Here is a 20,652-nt window from a genome sequence, read left to right as displayed (position 1 = left end):
CAGTCTACATGAAGCAGCCCGAGCTGCCAGTCTGCATGAAGCAGCCAGTCTACATGGAGCAGCCAGAGATGTCAGTCTGCATGAAGCAGCCAGAGCTGTCAGTCTGCATGGAGCAGCCAGTCTGCATGGAGCAGCCAGTCTGCATGGAGCTGCCAGTCTGCATGGAGCTGCCAGTCTGCATGGAGCTGCCAGTCTGCAAGGAGCTGTCAGTCTGCACGGAGCTGTCAGTCTGCACGGAGCTGCCAGTCTGTAAGGAGCTGCCAGTCTGCAAGGAGCTGCCAGTCAGCACGGAGCCGCCAGAGCGGTCAGTCTGTAAGAAGCCGCCAGAGCTGTCAGCCTATATGGAGCAGCTAGTGCCGCCAGTCTGCCCAGCGCCGCCAGTGCCCCCAGTCTGCCCAGCGTCGCCAGTCTGCCCAGCGCCGTCAGTCTGCCCAGCATCGCCAGTCTGCCCAGCGTCGCCAGTCTGCCCAGCGTCGCCAGTCTGCCCAGCGCCGTCAGTCTGCCCAGCATCGCCAGTCTGCCCAGCATCGCCAGTCTGCCCAGCGTCGCTCAGTCTGCCCAGCGTCGTCAGTCTGCCCAGCGTCGTCAGTCTGCCCAGAGGCTAATCAGTCTGCCCAGCACCGCCAGTATGCCCAGCGCCGCCAGTCTGCCCAGCGCCGCCAGTCTGCCCAGCACGCCAGTCGGCCCAGCGCCGCCAGTCTGCCCAGCGCCGCCAGTCTGCCCAGCGCCGCCAGATCTGCCAGTCAACCAGACTCTTCCAGATCTGCCAGTCAACCAGACTCTTCCAGATCTGCCAGTCAACCAGACTCTTCCAGATCTGCCAGTCAGCCAGGATCTGCCAGTCAGCCAGGATCTGCCAGTCAGCCAGGATCTGCTGAAACCACCAGCCAGCCAGGAGCTGGTAGATCTATCTACCTGCCTGAGCTTCCTCTCACTCCTGAGCTTCCTCTCACTCCTGAGCTTCCTCTCACTCCTGAGCTTCCTCTCACTCCTGAGCTTCCTCTCACTCCTGAGCTTCCTCTCACTCCTGAGCTTCCTCTCACTCCTGAGCTTCCTCTCACTCCTGAGCTCAACCTGAGCTTTCTCTCACTCCTGAGCTTTCTCTAACTCCCGAAAGCTTCCCCTCAGTCCCGAGCTGCCTCGGTCCCGAGCTGTCCTTCAGTCCCGATCTGCTCCTCAGTCCAGTGGGGTTCTGGGTGGGGACTACTAGGCCATGGTCGGCGGCGAGGGTGGACTATCCAGGGACGAAGGGAGAGGGGACTAAGACATTAAAGGAGTGGGGTCCACGCCCCGCGCCGGAGCCGCCACCATGGACAGACGCCCACCCGGACCCTCCCTATTGTTTTGAGGTGCGTTCGGGAGTCCGCACCTTAGGGGGGTTCTGTCACGCCCTGGTCAAAGTATTTTGTGTTTATCTTTATGTATTTGGTCAGGCCAGGGTGTGGCATGGGGTTTTTGTAATTGTGGTGTGTTTGTCTTGGGGTTTTGGTGGTGGTATTGGGATTGTAGCTTAGTGGGTTGTCTAGCAAGGTCTATGGCTGTCAGAGTGGTTCTCAATCAGAGGCAGGTGCTTATCGTTGTCTCTGATTGGGAACCATATTTAGGCAGCCATATTCTTTGAGTTTGTCGTGGGTGATTGTCCTTAGTGTCTTACTTGTACTCTCTGTTAGTTTGCACTAGATAGGCTGTTTTCGGTTTTCATTACGTTTATTGTTTTGTAGTGTTTAGTGTTTAGTCGTGTTTACGTTTTGTTTAATAAATATGGATCGCAATCGACACGCTGCAGTTTGGTCCGACTCTCCTTCATCACCACTAGAAAACCGTTACACATACAATATATAGACTAAATCACTTATTATAGGCACAGACATGGACTGGATAGAGACATATACCGTGTTAATACTGTATAACGAGACGTACATTGAGTGTACAAAACAATAGGAACACCTTCCTAATATTGAGTTGCACCCCTTTTACCCTCAGAACAGCCTCAATTCATTGGGGCATGGACTACAAGCATTTGTTAGTTATGTCAAGTTGGCTTTATGTCCTTTGGGTGGTGGACCATTCTTGATACACACAGGAAACTGTTGAGCATGAAAAACCCATCAGTGTTGTAGTTCTTTAATCCTTTGTCTTGCCCATTCACCCTCTGAATGGCACACAAACGCAATCCATGCCTCAATTGTCTCAAGGCTTCAAAATCCTTCTTTAACCTGCCTCCTCCCCTTCATCTACACTGATTGAAGTGGATTTAACAGGTGACAACTGATCATAGCTTTCACCTCGATTCACCTGGTCAGTCTGTGTCATGGAAAGACCAGGTGTTTTTAATGAACTTCTTCATATTCACACAGAAGTGGATTAAAGAGACAAATATATATAAGAAAATACAATATATAGACTAGTTAACTTCTTATACGCACGGAAGTGGACTGGCGAGATTGTTATAACTGTGTTATTAAATCCTTGTTATGCATTTTATTCTGCATTTGTAAACAGAGCACCCTTGTAAAAAACAGTCTCAATGGGACTTGCCTGAAAAAATAAAGGTTTGATCAAATAAATAACTATATGTTAATATATGTTAACAGCATATAACAGGTGTATAACAGGTGTATAACAAGACATTCAGTGACTGATGAACGTGTCTTTGTATTCACAGCACTACTATTCTCTGGGGCTAGTCACTCTGAGACAGGGGTCAAAGGTCAGATCAGCATGGCACTGCTCTGGAGCCCTCAGAGAGACTGATTTAATGTGTGGCCCTACGGACCAGAAGAAAAGAGAGGAATCTACAACTACTGATCTAACAGAGAGAGAGAGAGAGAAACAGAGCGAGAGAGAGAAGAACAGAGGCTAACAGAGAGAAACAAAACGAGAGAGAGAGAAGAACAGAGGCTAACAGAGAGAAACAGAGTGAGAGAGAGAAGAACAGAGGCTAATAGAGAGAAACAGAGTGAGAGAGAGAAGAACAGAGGCTAATAGAGAGAAACAGAGTGAGAGAGAGAAGAACAGAGGCTAATAGAGAGAAACAGAGTGAGAGAGAGAAGAACAGAGGCTAATAGAGAGAAACAGAGCGAGAGAGAGAAGAACAGAGGCTAATAGAGAGAAACAGAGTGAGAGAGAGAAGAACAGAGGCTAATAGAGAGAAACAGAGCGAGAGAGAGAAGAACAGAGGCTAATAGAGAGAAACAGAGTGAGAGAGAGAGAAGAACAGAGGCTAATAGAGAGAAACAGAGCGAGAGAGAGAAGAACAGAGGCTAATAGAGAGAAACAGAGTGAGAGAGAGAAGAACAGAGGCTAACAGAGAGAAACAGAGTGAGAGAGAGAAGAACAGAGGCTAATAGAGAGAAACAGAGCGAGAGAGAGAAGAACAGAGGCTAATAGAGAGAAACAAAACGAGAGAGCGAAGAACAGAGGCTAATAGAGAGAAACAGAGTGAGAGAGAGAAGAACAGAGGCTAATAGAGAGAAACAGAGTGAGAGAGAGAAGAACACAGGCTAATAGAGAGAAGGAGAGGAAGGGAGAGAGGAACAGAGAGCGAGAAAGAGAGAGAAGGGCCAACAGAGAAAGAGAAAAAATAATCTCTCACTCATTCAAGGGAGCGTGAGGGAGAAAGAGAGAGATGTACACAGGGATAGAGGAGGGAGAGATGTACACAGGGATAGAGGAGGGAGAGATGTACACAGGGATAGAGGAGGGAGAGATGTACACAGGGATAGAGGAGGGAGAGATGTACACAGGGATAGAGGAGGGAGAGATGTACACAGGGATAGAGGAGGGAGAGATGTACACAGGGATAGAGGAGGGAGAGATGTACACAGGGATAGAGGAGGGAGAGATGGGAGAAAGTAGATGTTCCAACAAGATGAGGGGCTTAACAGAAGGCCGTGGTCAGTGTAGACGTACCCAGCTCAAACATTTGTAGAGGGAGGTTGAGAAAGCCGGAGTGGGGAGTGTAGGGGTTGCTCTGTCCGGGAGCTGTACACACATCTTCAGCCGCAGCAGCAGCAGAAAGGAAACATTATGACCCAACTCCAACACCTCGTGAGTGTAGATACGGAAGTGCTTGGCCTGCAACCAGACATGAACACAGTAAGAATATGAACAGGGGCAAAGATGGACACATACATCCGGGCGCGCACACACAAACACACACCCACACACACACCCACGCACACCCGCGCACACACACACACCCACTCGCACACAGGCAGGGACACAGGCAGGGACACACACATTCACTAAGGCACAAACGACATGGCATGACTCATTGAACCCACATTCCAACTCGCCCATCTAAGTGTCTTGGTAAATGTTCCCCATGCCTTGTATTTCCCTTTATCTCTAAAGTAATGGAATACTTTGACAGTGAGATGTGATAGACAATTCTGTCTGTCCAGTTCTTCTAAGAACATAAACAACATAATGTTGTGTTCTTCAGGAATGTCAGTATCAGAGTGCTGAGGCTAGCTATGTGGCGGTGCCTCCGTCTGAAAAATGACACCCTATTCCCTATGTAGTGCACTACTTGTAAACAGGGCCCATATGGCTCTATATAGGAAATAGGGTGCCATTTTTTTGACGCAGACACCACCACATAGCTAGCCTCAGCACTCTGATACTGACATTCCTGAAGAACACAACTATGTTGTTTATTTTTCTCAACACCAACAATAACATCTGCTAAACACATGTATGTGACAAATACATTTGATTTGAAGACACTCAGGGAGATAGATGGCTTTCAGAGCCCAGCTGATTTGTGTTGTAAAACAACTCGGAGTAAAGAGAGGAGTGTTCAGAGGTAGAGAGAAGATAAAAGATCAAACAGGAACTATAAACTTAATAGAGAGGCTCACGTCAGGACCATCAACCATCCAATATGGCTCCTGTCAGAGAAGGACCTGATGAGAGATGGGTTTTATGTGCCTGGCACAGAGCTACTGTAGAGACAGATTGGTGTGTGTGTGTGTGTATATACGTGCATTCCTGTGTGTGTACCTGGTGCAGAGGTAGGTTGATGAGTTTGAGCAGGGCCTTGAGGGAAGTCTGTAGCTCGTAGTAGAGGAGCGGTGTGTTACTGTCTGTTATTTGATCTGCTCCTCTCTCTCTCTCGCCGGTCTCTCCTCTCCATCCTCTAGGGTTGACAGTCTCTGCAGCCAGTCCCACTCCTCCCTGAGAGAGAGAAAAGAGAGGGAAAAAAGAGAGAAAGAAGAGAAACACCTAATGAAAGCAGGAATAAGATCATAGGTTCCAAGTTGTTGTGATGGCTCTGTGTCGGAGCATAGCACTGAGCAGCAGAATAGTAACAGAGTAAAGGGCTGTGACTCTGAAGGCTGATGCCGCCGAAAACATTACAATGCACCAATAGAGTATCACTATGTCCATCGGTCTGTTTATGTGTGTGTGTGTGTGTGGATCGTTGTTTTGCTCCAGGGAATTTCTCTGTACATGGGCTCTCCCTCGGACCCCCACTGTGCTCTGTGGTGCAGTCTGTGGAAAGACCTAGTAAATCACATCTTCCACTGCCCCTGGACGTGTGTGTGTATACTTCCTTGCCAGCAACAGTGAGTGTATGTCTGCCTGTCTATATTCCTCTTTACCTGAAACTTATGTGAAGTCCTCTTCCAAAGTGCGAGTGTGTGTGTAACTGGCCCAGTGGGTGTATATACTGTATAATACTCCCTGTGTCAAGCTAACCACTGAGGTCACCTCTACCACCTCAGACCAATGTCAACAAACAACTCATTTACACAACTCACACAAGCACACACACCAACGCACAGAGAACACACACGCACACCTACACACATCTCTGTTTCACCTGTAGAGAGAAACTCAACACCTCTATCTCACTTCTATCCCCTTAGAACTTTCTCTCCTCTCCCTTCATCCCTCTCTTTCTTCCCTCTCTCCTCATCTGTCTCTTTCTCTCCTCTCCCCTCATCCCTTTCTTTCTCCCCTCATCCCCTCTCTTTCTCCCCTCATCCCTCTTTCTCCCCTCATCCCTCTCTTTTCTCATCCCCTCTCCCCTCATCCCTCTTTCTCTTCTCCCCTCTCTCCTCATCTGTCTCTTTCTTTCTCTCCTCTCCCCTCATCCCTCTTTCTCCCCTCATCCCTCTCTTTCTCTCCTCTCCCCTCATCCCTCTCTTTCGCTCCTCAACTGACCATGGGTACAACACTCTCCAGTTTCTCTACATCTACTAACAGCTAAAGCTCCCAAGTATTTCCATGATCTGTAGATGAAAATACATGAGGCTTTGGCACAGTGTCTGTAGCATAATATTATACTGTCAGATCCAAATACACACTGCTGCCCGTCTAGTGTCTGCCTCTCTGTCTCACACACTAACACGAGGGAGGGATAGTGAGAGAGTCTGTGAAATAGAGAGAATAGAGAGAGTAAACAGACAGAAGGAGAGAGAGAGAAAGAGGGATGAGAGAAAGTCTGTCTGACTGCAGTGTTTTCTTGAGATGAAGGGGAAAAACACAGTCCAATGTTTCCCTTTGTTTCTCACTTCCCACTGTATCTAAGACCACAGCATAGCTAACTAGGACCGCAGCACAGGTGACTAGGACCGCAGCACAGCTAACTAGGACCGCAGCACAGGTGACTAGGACCACAGCACAGCTAACTAGGACCGCAGCACAGGTGACTAGGGCCACAGCACAGCAAACTAGGACCGCAGCACAGGTGACTAGGAGTGCAGCACAGGTGACTAGGAGCGCAGCCCAGCTAGCTAGAACCACTGTTAAAACAGCCAGCTTCAGTCAGCTGATTCTAGCCACACTTAATGGCTAGTTCTAGTCGGGCAGCTTAGTCTCATATTCAGAGGAGCCCCACTTTTGTTAGTGTCTTTTTGGTCAAGGTCACGCCAAATACTTATCACCACATCTCATTCAGCCTATCAGCAGCCTTGATTCCCGGGACTTCTGTTTCAGTTAGTCTGTGACACCAGCACACTGTGTGGTCAGAAATGTGCTTTCCCCATCCCGATGAGCACTTCCTGTAAAGGAGTGTGTAACTGGCTGCAGGGAAGCCAGGCGCAGGAGAGCAGAAATGTGTAGCAAACGGAGCCCTTTATTGATGCGAACGCAATATGGACTTGGTCTTTTACCAAATTGGGTTATATTCTGTATACCAACCCTACCTTGTCACACAACTGATGGCTCAAACGCAATTAGAAAGGAAATAAATTCCACAAATTCACTTTTAACAAGGCACACCTGTTCATTGAAATGCATTCCAGGTGACTACCACATGAAACTGGTTGAGAGAATGCCAAGAGTGTGCAAAGCTGTCATCAAGGTAAAGGGTACTACTTTGAAGAATCTAAAATATATTTTGATTTGTTTAACCCTTTTGGTTACTACATGATTCCATATGTGTTATTTCATTGTTTAGATGTCTTCATGATTATTCTACAAGGTAGAAAATAGTAAAAATAAAGAAAAACCCTTGAATGAGTAAGGGATGTCCAAACTTTTGACTGGTACTGTATATGACTCACACTCATTGTAATTATATTGTATACATTTCATCATTCCTCTTATGTTTATTTGAGCACATTTGCCTGAGTTTCATGTGTACAAGTCCAAAAGGCTGTTTAGCCTCTTGACATGTGACTAGGCCTTATGCTTTCTGTAGTGTATAGCCCTGGCTGTAATTACTTACCTGTGCTGGCTTATACAGCCATGTCATTCATATTAAAGCAGTGCCATAGCCTAAGTTTTCATTCTCCTCTTTCCTTTCAGAACCACATAGTTAATGTCAGTTCTCACTGGACATAATTCTCAGTTATCTGAACCATGAGAGGTCAGATGTGTGTTTGATGTGTGAATGTGGACATCTTCTTCTATTAAACTCCCCCTAACCGGGACATCCACCTCATCCTTGTTCTGACCGGACATTCTGTAGTGGTTGCTACTGGCCTTAAGCCAGCACCTAACATGTATTATTACATTCATGGTCCTTTGATTCTCTACAACCCTACCCCTATTTATCAACCTCAGTACAGCTAACTAGGACTGCAGCACAGCTAACTAGGACTGCAGCACAGCTGACTAGGACCGCAGCACAGGTGACTAGGAGCCCAGCACAGCTAACTAGGACTGCAGCGCAGCTGACTAGGACCGCAGCGCAGGTGACTAGGAGCGCAGCACAGCTAACTAGGACTTCAGCGCAGCTGACTAGGACCGCAGCGCAGCTAACTAGGACCGCAGCGCAGCTAACTAGGACTAGCGTCCAGACACTCTGCTAGCTGACTAGCGTCCAGACACTCTGCTAGCTGACTAGCGTCCAGACACTCTGCTAGCTGACTAGCGTCCAGACACTCTGCTAGCTGACTAGCGTCCAGACACTTTGCTAGCTGACTAGCGTCCAGACACTCTGCTAGCTGACTAGCGTCCAGACACTTTGCTGACTAGCGTCCAGACACTCTGCTAGCTGACTAGCGTCCAGACACTCTGCTAGCTGACTAGCGTCCAGACACTCTGCTAGCTGACTAGCGTCCAGACACTCTGCTAGCTGACTAGCGTCCAGACACTCTGCTAGCTGACTAGCGTCCAGACACTCTGCTAGCTGACTAGCGTCCAGACACTCTGCTAGCTGACTAGCGTCCAGACACTTTGCTAGCTGACTAGCGTCCAGACACTTTGCTAGCTGACTAGCGTCCAGGAACTCTGCTAGCTGACTAGCGTCCAGACACTCTGCTAGCTGACTAGCGTCCAGACACTTTGCTAGTTGACTAGCGTCCAGACACTTTGCTAGTTGACTAGCGTCCAGACACTCTGCTAGCTGACTAGCGTCCAGACACTTTGCTAGTTGACTAGCGTCCAGACACTTTGCTAGTTGACTAGCGTCCAGGAACTCTGCTAGTTGACTAGCGTCCAGACACTCTGCTAGCTGACTAGCGTCCAGACACTTTGCTAGTTGACTAGCGTCCAGACACTTTGCTAGTTGACTAGCGTCCAGACACTCTGCTTGCTGACTAGCGTCCAGACACTTTGCTAGTTGACTAGCGTCCAGGAGTTGACTCTCCAGGAACTCTAGTTGACTAGCGTCCAGACACTCTGCTAGCTGACTAGCGTCCAGACACTTTGCTAGTTGACTAGCGTCCAGACACTCTGCTAGCTGACTAGCGTCCAGACACTCTGCTTGCTGACTAGCGTCCAGACACTTTGCTAGTTGACTAGCGTCCAGACACTTTGCTAGTTGACTAGCGTCCAGGAACTCTGCTAGTTGACTAGCATCCAGACACTCTGCTAGCTGACTAGCGTCCAGACACTCTGCTTGCTGACTAGCGTCCAGGCACTCTGCTAGTTGACTAGCGTCCAGACACTTTGCTAGCTGACTAGCGTCCAGGAACTCTGCTAGTTGACTAGCGTCCAGACACTTTGCTAGTTGACTAGCGTCCAGACACTTTGCTAGTTGACTAGCGTCCAGGCACTCTGCTAGCTGACTAGCGTCCAGACACTCTGCTTGCTGACTAGCGTCCAGGCACTCTGCTAGCTGACTAGCGTCCAGACACTCTGCTTGCTGACTAGCGTCCAGACACTCTGCTAGCTGACTAGCGTCCAGGCACTCTGCTAGTTGACTAGCGTCCAGGCACTCTGCTAGCTGACTAGCATCCAGACACTCTGCTAGTTGACTAGCGTCCAGACACTCTGCTTGCTGACTAGCGTCCAGGCACTCTGCTAGCTGTAGCCAAGGAGCATTGCACACATACTTCTACCTATTCCTCCCAGCCCCATAGAAATCAGATCTCATATTACACACACACACACACACACACACACACACACACACACACACACACACACACACACACACACACACACATGCATGCGTACGCACACACAAACACACACACTCACAGCCTCAGAGTCAATGTAACATAATACTGTAGGTAGATTAGCGGTGATTGTCCCAGTAGAGAATGTGTGTAATGTGGTGAATGTTAGCTGACAACATCAGAGGTGTAAACAGCGAGTTGGCATTCCTCTAAGTCAGCCGCGGGACGATTTTTTCTTGAGCAGATGGTCAAGGGGCCAGAACATATTTACAAATGATTTGTAGACCGCAAATGGACAGCAAGAAGCCCAAACAGATAAAATGTTTGACTAAAACATTCATAATTTCAAACCTTGCTTACATTTATGTGCAATCCCGTGTCTTTCTATTATGCGTGGGAATACTTGGGAACAGATTGCCCAGCCAGAGATCAATCAACCAAATATACAGGCGGAGATTCAGTGAAAATCACATTGATTATCAGACAAGTAAGTTACAGGCTTTTGGTTGGGAGTAGGACATGTGAGTGAAGAGTAAAATCAACTTGCTAAACTACATAACATGCTAGCAACATGTTCTGATCAGCGAATATATGAGTAAGCTAGAATAAAGATAATCATGAGCACTCACCTCAACTTAGCAAACATCTTCCCAGCCTAATTGTTACCAAATATCCAAACCGGAATTCAGTTAAAACAAACATCTAACATTGATTGATTTATCTAGACCTTTCCCCCACGCTTGTCCCAAAGCAGCGTGATGGTGCTGTCCCAATCAAAACGGTGCTGAAATGATCATATAGGTGACCACACACTACCATTGCTTTAAATGAGTATAATGGTTGGATATGACTTAGGGAATTTCAGTATAAGCAAGAATTTGATACATGCCTTTAATTGCATTAGCCTACTTTATTCAAACTATTTTGTCATTCAGTTGATCATAACTAAGGTGAGTTTCCTCGTCCACCCCAGCTGTTTCCTCGTCTCCTCACTCCGCTGCTGCCTGCATCCACCCCAAGAGCTGTTTCCTCACTCCGCTGCTGCCCATCACTCCGCTGCTGCCTGCATCCACCCCAAGAAGAGCTGTTTCCTCGTCTCCTCACTCCGCTGCTGCCGCTGCTGTTTCCTGCATCCATCCCCCAAGAGCTGTTTCCTCGTCTCCTCACTCCGCTGCTGCCTGCATCCACCCCAAGAGCTCCACCCCAAGAGTTTCCTCGTCTCCTCACTCCGCTGCTGCCTGCATCCACCCCAAGAGCTGTTTCCTCGCTGCTGCCTCACTCCGCTGCTGCCTGCATCCACCCCAAGCTGGGCTGTTTCCTGTTTCTTGTCTCCTCACTCCGCTGCTGCCTGCATCCACCCCAAGAGCTGTTTCCTCGTCTCCACATCCACCCCAAGGGCTGTTTCCTCGTCTCCTCACTCCACTGCTGCCTGCATCCACCCCAAGGGCTGTTTCCTCGTCTCCTCACTCCGCTGCTGCCTGCATCCACCCCAAGAGCTGTTTCCTCGTCTCCTCACTCCGCTGCTGCCTGCATCCACTCCAAGGGCTGTTTCCTCGTCTCCTCACTCCGCTGCTGCCTGCATCCACCCCAAGAGCTGCTGCTTGCTCGTTTCACCTCACTGCCGCTGCTGCCTGCATGCCTGCACCCCAAGGGCTGTTTCCTCGTCTCCTCACTCCGCTGCTGCCTGCATCCACCCCAAGAGCTGTTTCCTCGTCTCCTCACTCCGCTGCTGCCTGCATCCACCCCAAGAGCTGTTTCCTCGTCTCCTCACTCCGCTGCTGCCTGCATCCACCCCAAGGGCTGTTTCCTCGTCTCCTCACTCCGCTGCTGCCTGCATCCACCCCAAGAGCTGTTTCCTCGTCTCCTCACTCCGCTGCTGCCTGCATCCTCTCCGCTGCTGCCCATCACTCCAAGGGCTGGGCTGTTTCCCCCAAGGGCTGTCTCTCCTCACTCCGCTGCTGCCTGCATCCACCCCAAGGGCTGTTTCCTCGTCTCCTCACTCCGCTGCTGCCTGCATCCACTCCAAGAGCTGTTTCCTCGTCTCCTCACTCCCACTGCTGCCTGCATCCACCCCAAGGGCTGTTTCCTCGTCTCCTCACTCCGCTGCTGCCTGCATCCAAACCCCAAGGGCTGTTTCCTCGTCTCCTCACTCCGCTGCTGCCTGCATCCACCCCAAGAGCTGTTTCCTCGTCTCCTCACTCCGCTGCTGCCTGCATTCACCGCATTGCTTTCAATACGAGTTTAAATATATACTGTTTTCTAGTAATATGGCTAGTTTTATTTCTGGTTCGGTCTCATTTAATTTCTGTGATGTCGGTCCGAGCCTGGGCTCGGGCTTCAGCTCACCATGCTTAGGTTGGACCGGGCTAGAATCTTGGGGTTTATATGAGGCCTGGAACCATGTTGCAACACTATGATGGAGGAGCTGTCCAAAATCAACCTCTCTTGAAGTGACGCTCAACATGTTTCATGGAGGGAGTTCATTGCAGCCTTAAACTGATGTCACATGAAGTAATCTGGATGCAATTTTGGTTGCTTGCTACAAAGTTGCATCTTGGTTGCTCTGTGTGTCACTCCCAACAAATTCAAAGGTAATGTAAAGGTAAGAGTAAGTAAGACAGTAAGTATACATCCAGCTGTGGTGAGTCCTTACCTGGAGACATTGGCGTTGTCTCGTATCCGCGCGTGGCACAGCATGTTGGGCATCCTCTGTGGTACCAGCACCCTGATCTGGTCTACAGAGCTGCTGAGCTTCAGGTAGCCCAGGTACAGACCTGGGACCAGGCGATGCTGGCTACGCCTCTGGTAGGCCAAGATGTCCTGTGGAGTGAGGGACAGAGGGAGGGAGGGAAAGAGAGAGAGACAGCGAGAGAGAGAGAGAGAGAGAGAGAGAGAGAGAGAGAGAAAGGGGAGAGAGAATATACAGGGTCAGTGTGTGTGTATGTGTGTGCTACCTGTATAGTGATGAGCAGTATGTCCAGTGCATAGGGTATACACTAGATGACTGACAGGGGGCGCTGTAATGAAGCCATCTTGACACTCCCCCACCATGTAACAAATATGTTGGAAGCTATAGAAATGGACTAATTCATGTCTACATTTGCTTTTGCCACGTTTATTCTATTATAGACATCTCAATGCTTTAAATGATATAATGTGAGATAAACATGTTCCTTAAGGCATAATCTTTTGAAAGTTCTAATGTTACTGTCCCCACTACAACAAAAAATACTTAAATACATGTAATTTTGTCCATGAAACATTTAATTGAAATAGAATTCCATTCATTCCTATGGAGGACTGCTTCTTCTTGGGAGTGCCAATATGGCCGACCGGTGGCTTCAACGCCTCTCATTCAGGGTTTATATACATCATTGGTTATAATATAATAATATATGCTACTTAGCAGACACTTTTATCCAAAGAGACTTAAAGTTATGTGTGCATAAGCATGGGTGATACCTGGAATCAAACCCACTATCCTGACGTAGCAAGTGTCATGATGTACCGACTGAGCTACAGAGGACCACTATGATATGGTTATAGTAGGGTTATGTTATGGTGGGGTTATAGTAGAGTTATGGTAGGGTTGTGGTAATGTTATGGTAAATCTATCTTCTACCTGTATGGTTATTAGCAGTATGTCCAGCGCGTAGGGTTCTTCAGGTGTGGACAGACTCTTCCTCTGGCTCTGTAGCTTGGACACCTGCATCCACTTCCCATTGAAGAAGGAGTACTGGCTTTCCATGTCCCTGATCGTCAATAACAATACATTACCATGACGATCCTTGATGGGCTCGTAGTGGACACGCCCCAGGTTGTGTGTGCCTAACAGATTCTGAGAATGACATCAGTCAATCAATCACTGAATACACCAATAAATCCTTCTATCTGTATGTTTGCCTATCTATTCATCTCTCACTCACATACCACACACATACACGAGTGTACCTGTAGTTGCCCAGCGGCAGACAGCATCTTCTGTCTGGCCTGTAGAGTGGAGGAGGAGGACATGGAGACAGACATACTCTGTCTCAGCCACCGCACATCCTCCCACATACATGACAACTACAGAGAGAGGGAGGGGATGTAGATAGAGAGAAATAGAGAGAGGGGAGAGAAAGAGAGACTGCACCATGAAGATAATCTAGAAAAGGTATCATGGTACATTCCTTTTTACTCTGCTAAGTATAAAGTGAAATGCAGAATACTGCTTGATGCAATTTAGTCAAACAAAAAATCTATTCAATGTGGCCACTGTTCTTGATATAATGTACTACATTACCCACAATACCTTAGTGAACCAGAGGAAGTCCTGCATGAGAGAGCTGCCATAGGAGTCATCCACCTCCACTATAGGGATCTGGTCCTCTGTGGTCACCAGAACACTGTCTTTGTGGTAAAACACTGCCGCCAGGTAAACCCCCCTATAAAACCAGCACAATGGAATAGTCCAGCTTAGTTTCACAATGGAGAGTCTCCAATTTGAACAGTCCATGATGTACATCCAGGTGGTGTAATTTACACAAAAACACTACTAGCTCACCTTTTGAGTGTCTTGACGAACTTGTTTGAAGAGTTAAACAGGTGCTTGAGACTTCTGGAAACGGACTGCTTACGGCTTGGGTTCTGGAGCTTTGATGTGTCTGAGAGTAGGAGAGGAGACAGGTTGAGGAAGAAGAGAAACTGATTACTTGTCTTCATAGTAAAGAAGACATTTTACCTCTTATTTGTTGGTCTCATTACTTCTGCTGTTTTGAACATGAACTAGTGTCTGTATGTCTGTTTGTGCGCTGATTTGAAACACTCAAATGCTTTCAGAATTGAAATGCAGTCATAGTAGTGTCTATAAACCCAGGCCTGAGTGTTATTGTGTTATAGTAACTCGGTGTTTTGTGTGTTTTTCAGTATTGTAATGATGTTATTCCCTGCATGTTGATCAGTACTCAATTAACTGTTATTGTACAGAACTTGTACATATGTCTTCTAATGGTTTATTCAGTATTGTAATTGTTGTTATTGTCTGTGTTCAGTGCTGTACTAGGACCTTGACCTTCTAAGATGCAAAGTGAGTCTTACTTTATCGGAGTGAGCGAGAGTGGATGGTTTCGAGAGAAAGGGATTGACAGCGAAATAGAGAGAGAGAAAGAGAGCAAGAGAGAAAGAGAGCAGGAGAGAACAACCTTGTCGACTGTTATGTCGTGTCCTTTCTTGGCAATTGAATGAAAGGAAACAATCACAAAACAACAGCAGGGGAAGAGTGAGTCAGAAATAAGAGGTTCACAGTGCTGGTCAATTGTCAAGCTTCAGTGACACTCTTGTTGTTTTTATCTCAGTCTGTTCAGCTGTCTATCCTCCATAGCCCCTATCTAACCCTGTATCTCCCCATCACCCTGCTATCTGCCCCATGACCCTTGTCCCCAGTGATGCCAATCTCCAGACCGCAGAGACTCTACCAGCTAATTAAACACATAATCACGGTGTGGAAACACAAGGCAGTCAGACAGACTGACCACAGTATACTGTTAGCTAACTCTACTCGGTTCAGTCACGATTTCAGTCAAAGTATCATTGCCCTAAGGATGGATGGAGGGAGGAAGGAAGGAAAAATGAAATGTGCCCACGCCACGGTCTGGTAATGTCACTCACTCCCCTGGGACATTAGAGATGGAGGGAGGGGAAGGAGGGATGGAGGGAGGGATACAAGAAGGGAAGGAAGAATTCTTCCTTGTGAAGCCTCTAACTGCCTGAGGATCAGGATCTGACGTATATAATCTCCATTATCAGACTAAAGATTGAGGCTCTCTCCATCTCTGTCTATCTCTCTCCATGTCTCTCTGTCTATCTCTCTCCATGTCTCTCTGTCTCTCTGTCTATCTCTCTCCATGTCTCTCTCTGCATATCTGTCTATCTCTCTCCATGTCTCTCTGTCTATCTCTCTCCATGTCTCAATTCAATTCAATTCAAGGGGCTTTATTGGCATGGGAAACATGTGTTAACATTGCCAAAGGAAGTGAGGTAGATAATATATAAAGTGAAAATATAAAGTGAAATAAATAATAAAAATTAACAGTAAACATTACACATACAGAAGTTTCAAAACAATAAAGACAATCCAAATGTCATATTATATATATACAGTGTTTTAACAATGTACAAATGGTTAAAGGACACAAGATAAAATAAATAAGCATAAATATGGGTTGTATTTACAATGGTGATTGTTCTTCACTGGTTGCCCTTTTCTCGTGGCAACAGGTCACAAATCTTGCTGCTGTGATGGCACACTGGAATTTCACCCAGTAGATATGGGAGTTTATCAAAATTGGATTTTTGTTTTCGAATTCTTTGTGGATCTGTGTAATCTGAGGGAAATATGTCTCTCTAATATGGTCATACATTGGGCAGGAGGTTAGGAAGTGCAGCTCAGTTTCCACCTCATTTTGTGGGCAGTGAGCACATAGCCTGTCTTCTCTGAGAGCCATGTCTGCCTACGGCAGCCTTTCTCAATAGCAAGGCTATGCTCACTGAGTAATACATAGTCAAAGCTTTCCTTGATTTTGGGTCAGTCACAGTGGTCAGGTATTCTGCCGCTGTGTACTCTCTGTTTAGGGCCAAATAGCGTTCTAGTTTGCTCTGTTTTTTTGTTAATTCTTTCCAATGTGTCAAGTAATTATCTTTTTGTTTTCTCATGATTTGGTTGGGTCTAATTGTGCTGCTGTCCTGGGGCTCTGTAGGGTGTGTTTGTGTTTGTGAAGAGAGCCCCAGGACCAGCTTGCTTAGGGGACTCTTCTCCAGGTTCATCTCTCTGTAGGTGATGGCTTTGTTATGGAAGGTTTGGGAATCGCTTTTCTCTGTCTCTCTCTGCGTCTCTCTGTCTCTCTCTGCATAACTCTCTCCATGTCTCTGTCTATCTCTCTCCATGTCTCTCTGCATCTCTGTCTATCTCTCTCTGTCTCTGTCTATCTCTCTCTGTCTATCTCTCTCCATGTCTCTCTCCATGTCTCTCTGTCTATCTCTCTCTCTCTTTGCATCTCTGCATAACTCTCTCCATGTCTCTGTCTATTTCTCTCCATGTCTCTCTGTCTCTGTCTATCTCTCTGTCTATCTCTCTCCATGTCTCTCTGCCTATCTCTCTCAATTTCATTATATATATTTTTTTGAATTTCACCCCTTTTTCTCCCCAATTTCGTGGTATCCAATTGTTTTAGTAGCTACTATCTTGTCTCAACGCTACAACTCCCGTACGGGCTCGGGTGAGACGAAGGTTGAAAGTCATGCGTCCTCCGATACATAACCCAACCAAGCCGCACTGCTTCTTAACACAGCGCCATCCAACCCGGGAAGCCAGCCGCACCGTGCACCTGGAAACCTTGGTTAGCGCGCACTGCGCCCGGCCCGCCACTGGTGCGCGATGAGACAAGGATTTCCCTACCGGCCAAACCCTCCCTAACCCAGGCGACGCTAGGCCAATTGTGCATCGCCCCACGGACCTCCCGGTCGCGGCCGGTTACGACAGAGCCTGGGCGCGAACCCAGAGTCTCTGGTGGCACAGCTGTCGCTGCAGTACAGCGCCCTTAACCACTGCGCCACCCGGGAGGCCCTCATTTTCAATTTAAGGGGCTTTATTGGCATGGGAAACATATGTTTGCATTGCCAAAGCAAGTGAAATATATAGTAAACAAAAGTGAAATAAACAAAAACTAACAGTAAACATTACACTCACAAAAGTTTGAAAGGAATAGAGACATTTTGTCACGTTCTGACCTTTATTTCCTTTGTTTTGTATTTATTTAGTATGGTCAGGGCGTGAGTTGGGGTGGGCAGTCTGTTTGTTTTTCTATGATTTGGGGATTTCTATGTTTCGGCCTAGTATGGTTCTCAATCAGAGGCAGGTGTCATTAGTTGTCTCTGATTGAGAATCATACTTAGGTAGCCTGGGTTTCACTGTGCGTTTGTGAGTGTTTGTTTCCGTGTCTGTGTTTTTCACCACACGGTACTGTTTTGGGTTTCGTTCGTTCCACGTTTATTGTTTTTTGTATTCAGTTGTTCATGTGTACTATTTCTTATTAAAAGAACCATGGACACTTACCACGCCACATATTGGTCCTCCGATCCTTCTCGCCTCTCCTCTTCAGAAGAAGAGGAGGAAATCCCTACACATTTCAAATGTCATTATGTATATATACAGTGTTGTAATGATGTGCAAATAGTTAAATTACAAAAGGTAAAATAAATCAATATAAATATGGGTTGTATTTACAATGGTGTTTGTTCTTCACTGGTTGACCTTTCTCTCTGTCTCCCTCTCGCTCTTTACTACTCTCTCATCTACTGACTACAGCTTTAACGTTTAGGTATTCAAAACATAGTTAACTAGTTTAATGCTCTCTTTTAATATTCTCCAAACACGCTTATAGCATCCAGCATTGTTACAATTAAAAAAGAGTGTATTTTCAAGAGACAGAATTGTTTTCAGAACAGACGACGGTGCTGGTGACTCGCCAGTCTTTAAGTCTATGGGTATTTCTGTTTCCACCAGGTCAACTGCTTTTGACAATTGGATAATATGACAAAGGCTGCTTGATCCTCGCCACAGAGAATAAAAAGAGAAAGGAGAGAGAGTGAGAGAAACTGGATTGGTAGTGATTAATGAGGTGGGGACCATTCCATCTGATCCAACTACTACTGCTGGCACAAACAGACAGAGAGGGGGAAGGGGTGGAAGTGAGGGAAGAGATGCGGTGAGAGAGAGAGAGTGTGTGTGTGTAAGAGAGAGAGAGAGAGCGAGAGAGAGTGTGTGTGTGTAAGAGAGAGAGAGAGTCAAGGAGAAAGAAATCTCCTCAAAAGCTCATCATACAGTTTGGAGAGTTTGCTTACATAGCTGGGCAGTGAGTGAGAGTGAGAGGAGAGAGAGAGAGCGAAAGAGAGAAAGAGTGTGTGTGAGCGTAATAATGTGTGTGTGATCCATTTGGGGCTGGTTGTGTTTGTGTGCGAACATGGCTGTGTGTGTGTGTGTGGGGAATGCAGGGTGCAGTGTGCCACACACCCCTGTCTCTGTGCTGTGCTGGTAGTGTAGGTCCTCTAAGCTCCATATATACATCAGAAATGAAGATAACCTTCCTGGTAAATGAGGGGTTTGCTCCCAGCCTTCTATAGTGGTGGCATTGTACCAACCTCTGATTCATTTTGCAAATGTATTTTTAACACTGACACGCCAAAAATAAACTATGTCAACACATACCCCACAGAGCGAGGGGTGCGCAGGCATACACACACACACACACACACACACACACACACACACACACACACACACATGGTGAGACACACACACACATACCCATGGTCAGAAACACACACACCCATGGTCAGAAACACACACACCCATGGTCACACACACACACACACACACACACACACACACACACACACACACACACACACACACACACACACACACACACACACACACACACACACACACACTACTAGAGTGAGTAATTAACTGAACACTCTAACCATAAATTCAAACAACTCCAAATAAATGCCTACAGAAGTTTTTTCACTACAAGTTTAACACATTTTTGTCTGTCCTTCCATGAGGTTGCTCTCTGTTTGCAAGTGTCTGTCCAAAATCCACTTTGACAAACAATCTCACACACCCCATCTCTTTCTACTATACATATTCTACTACTCCAGACTGTGTGTGTGTGTGTGGCTGGCAGCGAACCCACTGACATCATAGCTGTTCACTCCTAAGCGGTTGAGTGACGGTGGGTTTTTCTCCACCCCCCCGCCAACAAACACACATGCACGCTCCCTCTCGGGGAGTCCCACATTAGACATGAAGCTGCCGTTTGTGCGTGCTGGGCAACTTTCAGCACCCTGCCTGCACAGCCGCCCTCTATACCTCTCTCCATCCACCCCTCCCTCTCTTCCTCCTATCCCCCACGCCACCACGAAGATTGGGGTCAAGCACTAAGCCAGACACTGAGGCCACATCGTACCACCAACACACGCGCACACACACACTTGCTAACGCAACTCTACCTACCCTGTGTTGTGCCCACCAGAAAGATGCCCTTGGGACTGATCTGAAACCAGCTAGGATCCATCATAATGGTCAAGAAATCCCCCAACCTGATGGTGGATCTGATCTTATGAACAACAACTCCCTCCAGCGCTGACGCCACTCACGGTGGGCTTTAGTAGCTCTTACCATCACTCTCTCCCCCTCCCCTAGGTGTATTTTCTCTACCAGCATGATGATTTACAAAGCAAGGCTATACGGTTGACATGCTAAAACACATAAATGTGTATAATCCAGAATGGATAAACGTATTAAACATTATTTATGTACACACGGACCCCTGGTGTTTAAGGGGGGGCAGTGACGAGAGGAGTGCCTACTGTTTGTGTGTGTGTGTGTGAGAGGTACTGTGAGAACCCATTCATAGCATACTGGAGTAAAAACACTTTTAGTTTCATGCTTCATTTATTCACTTTAATACAAAGTTAATCTACTGGAAGAAGTGTGGCCTTAGAGTGAGAAGACACACACACACACACACACACACACACAGACACACACACACACGCACTGATGGAGAAGAGAGAGCTGTTTTACGTGTGTGTGTGTCTACTCACCTCCGCAGCTGTAGTGTGTGTGTGTAGCGCGGACCTGTTGCAGCAAGCGCTCCATAGCCTCTATGTGCCCTCTTCTCCTGGGCTCACGACCATCACTCTCCCTCCAGTCTAAAGGTTAGGGGGTAGGGGTCAGGTTTTGGGAGTTAGGGGGTAGTCAACTGTAAGTGCTGTTAATGTAAAGTGGAAACGTCTAGGAGCAACA

At 47.2% G+C, this 20,652-nt stretch overlaps 2 protein-coding genes across 2 annotated transcripts in view; both read right to left on the bottom strand.

Annotated features, from left to right (window-relative positions):
* The window catches only part of LOC121846951, a 16,413-nt gene extending 12,398 nt beyond the window's left edge, over positions 1–4,015 (bottom strand). The window contains exon 1 of the mRNA XM_042326123.1: positions 3,913–4,015. Coding sequence (XP_042182057.1) covers positions 3,913–3,925 — 13 coding nt within the window. The 5' untranslated portion in view covers positions 3,926–4,015. The remainder of the gene's footprint in view (positions 1–3,912) is intronic.
* On the bottom strand, positions 4,000–20,652 carry LOC121846949 (ankyrin repeat and fibronectin type-III domain-containing protein 1-like). Its single transcript, XM_042326110.1, has 8 exons — positions 20,451–20,652; positions 14,347–14,446; positions 14,095–14,227; positions 13,752–13,868; positions 13,423–13,638; positions 12,454–12,620; positions 5,008–5,181; positions 4,000–4,077 (listed from the first exon to the last, which is right to left on the bottom strand). Exons 1-7 carry the CDS (start codon positions 20,503–20,505, stop codon positions 5,094–5,096), a joined length of 876 nt encoding a protein of 291 aa, XP_042182044.1. The 5' UTR covers positions 20,506–20,652; the 3' UTR covers positions 4,000–4,077; positions 5,008–5,093.

This window comes from Oncorhynchus tshawytscha, linkage group LG01 (assembly GCF_018296145.1).
Source record: "Oncorhynchus tshawytscha isolate Ot180627B linkage group LG01, Otsh_v2.0, whole genome shotgun sequence".
Classification (NCBI taxonomy): domain Eukaryota; kingdom Metazoa; phylum Chordata; class Actinopteri; order Salmoniformes; family Salmonidae; genus Oncorhynchus; species Oncorhynchus tshawytscha.
Note: the sequence above shows the minus strand (reverse complement) of the source record. Positions and strands in the feature narration are given on the sequence as shown.

What these genes read in the sequence shown, in the direction of transcription:
- LOC121846949 (XM_042326110.1), bottom strand. Translation starts at nt 20,505, where the DNA reads ATGGAGCGCTTGCTGCAACAGGTCCGCGCTACACACACACACTACAGC. An exon ending in CACACACTACAGCTGCGGAG is followed by an intron (nt 14,447 to 20,450) that starts GTGAGTAGACAC and finishes TCCTACTCTCAG; the next exon opens with ACACATCAAAGCTCCAGAAC. An exon ending in ACTTCCTCTGGTTCACTAAG is followed by an intron (nt 13,869 to 14,094) that starts GTATTGTGGGTA and finishes CTCTCTCTGTAG; the next exon opens with TTGTCATGTATGTGGGAGGA.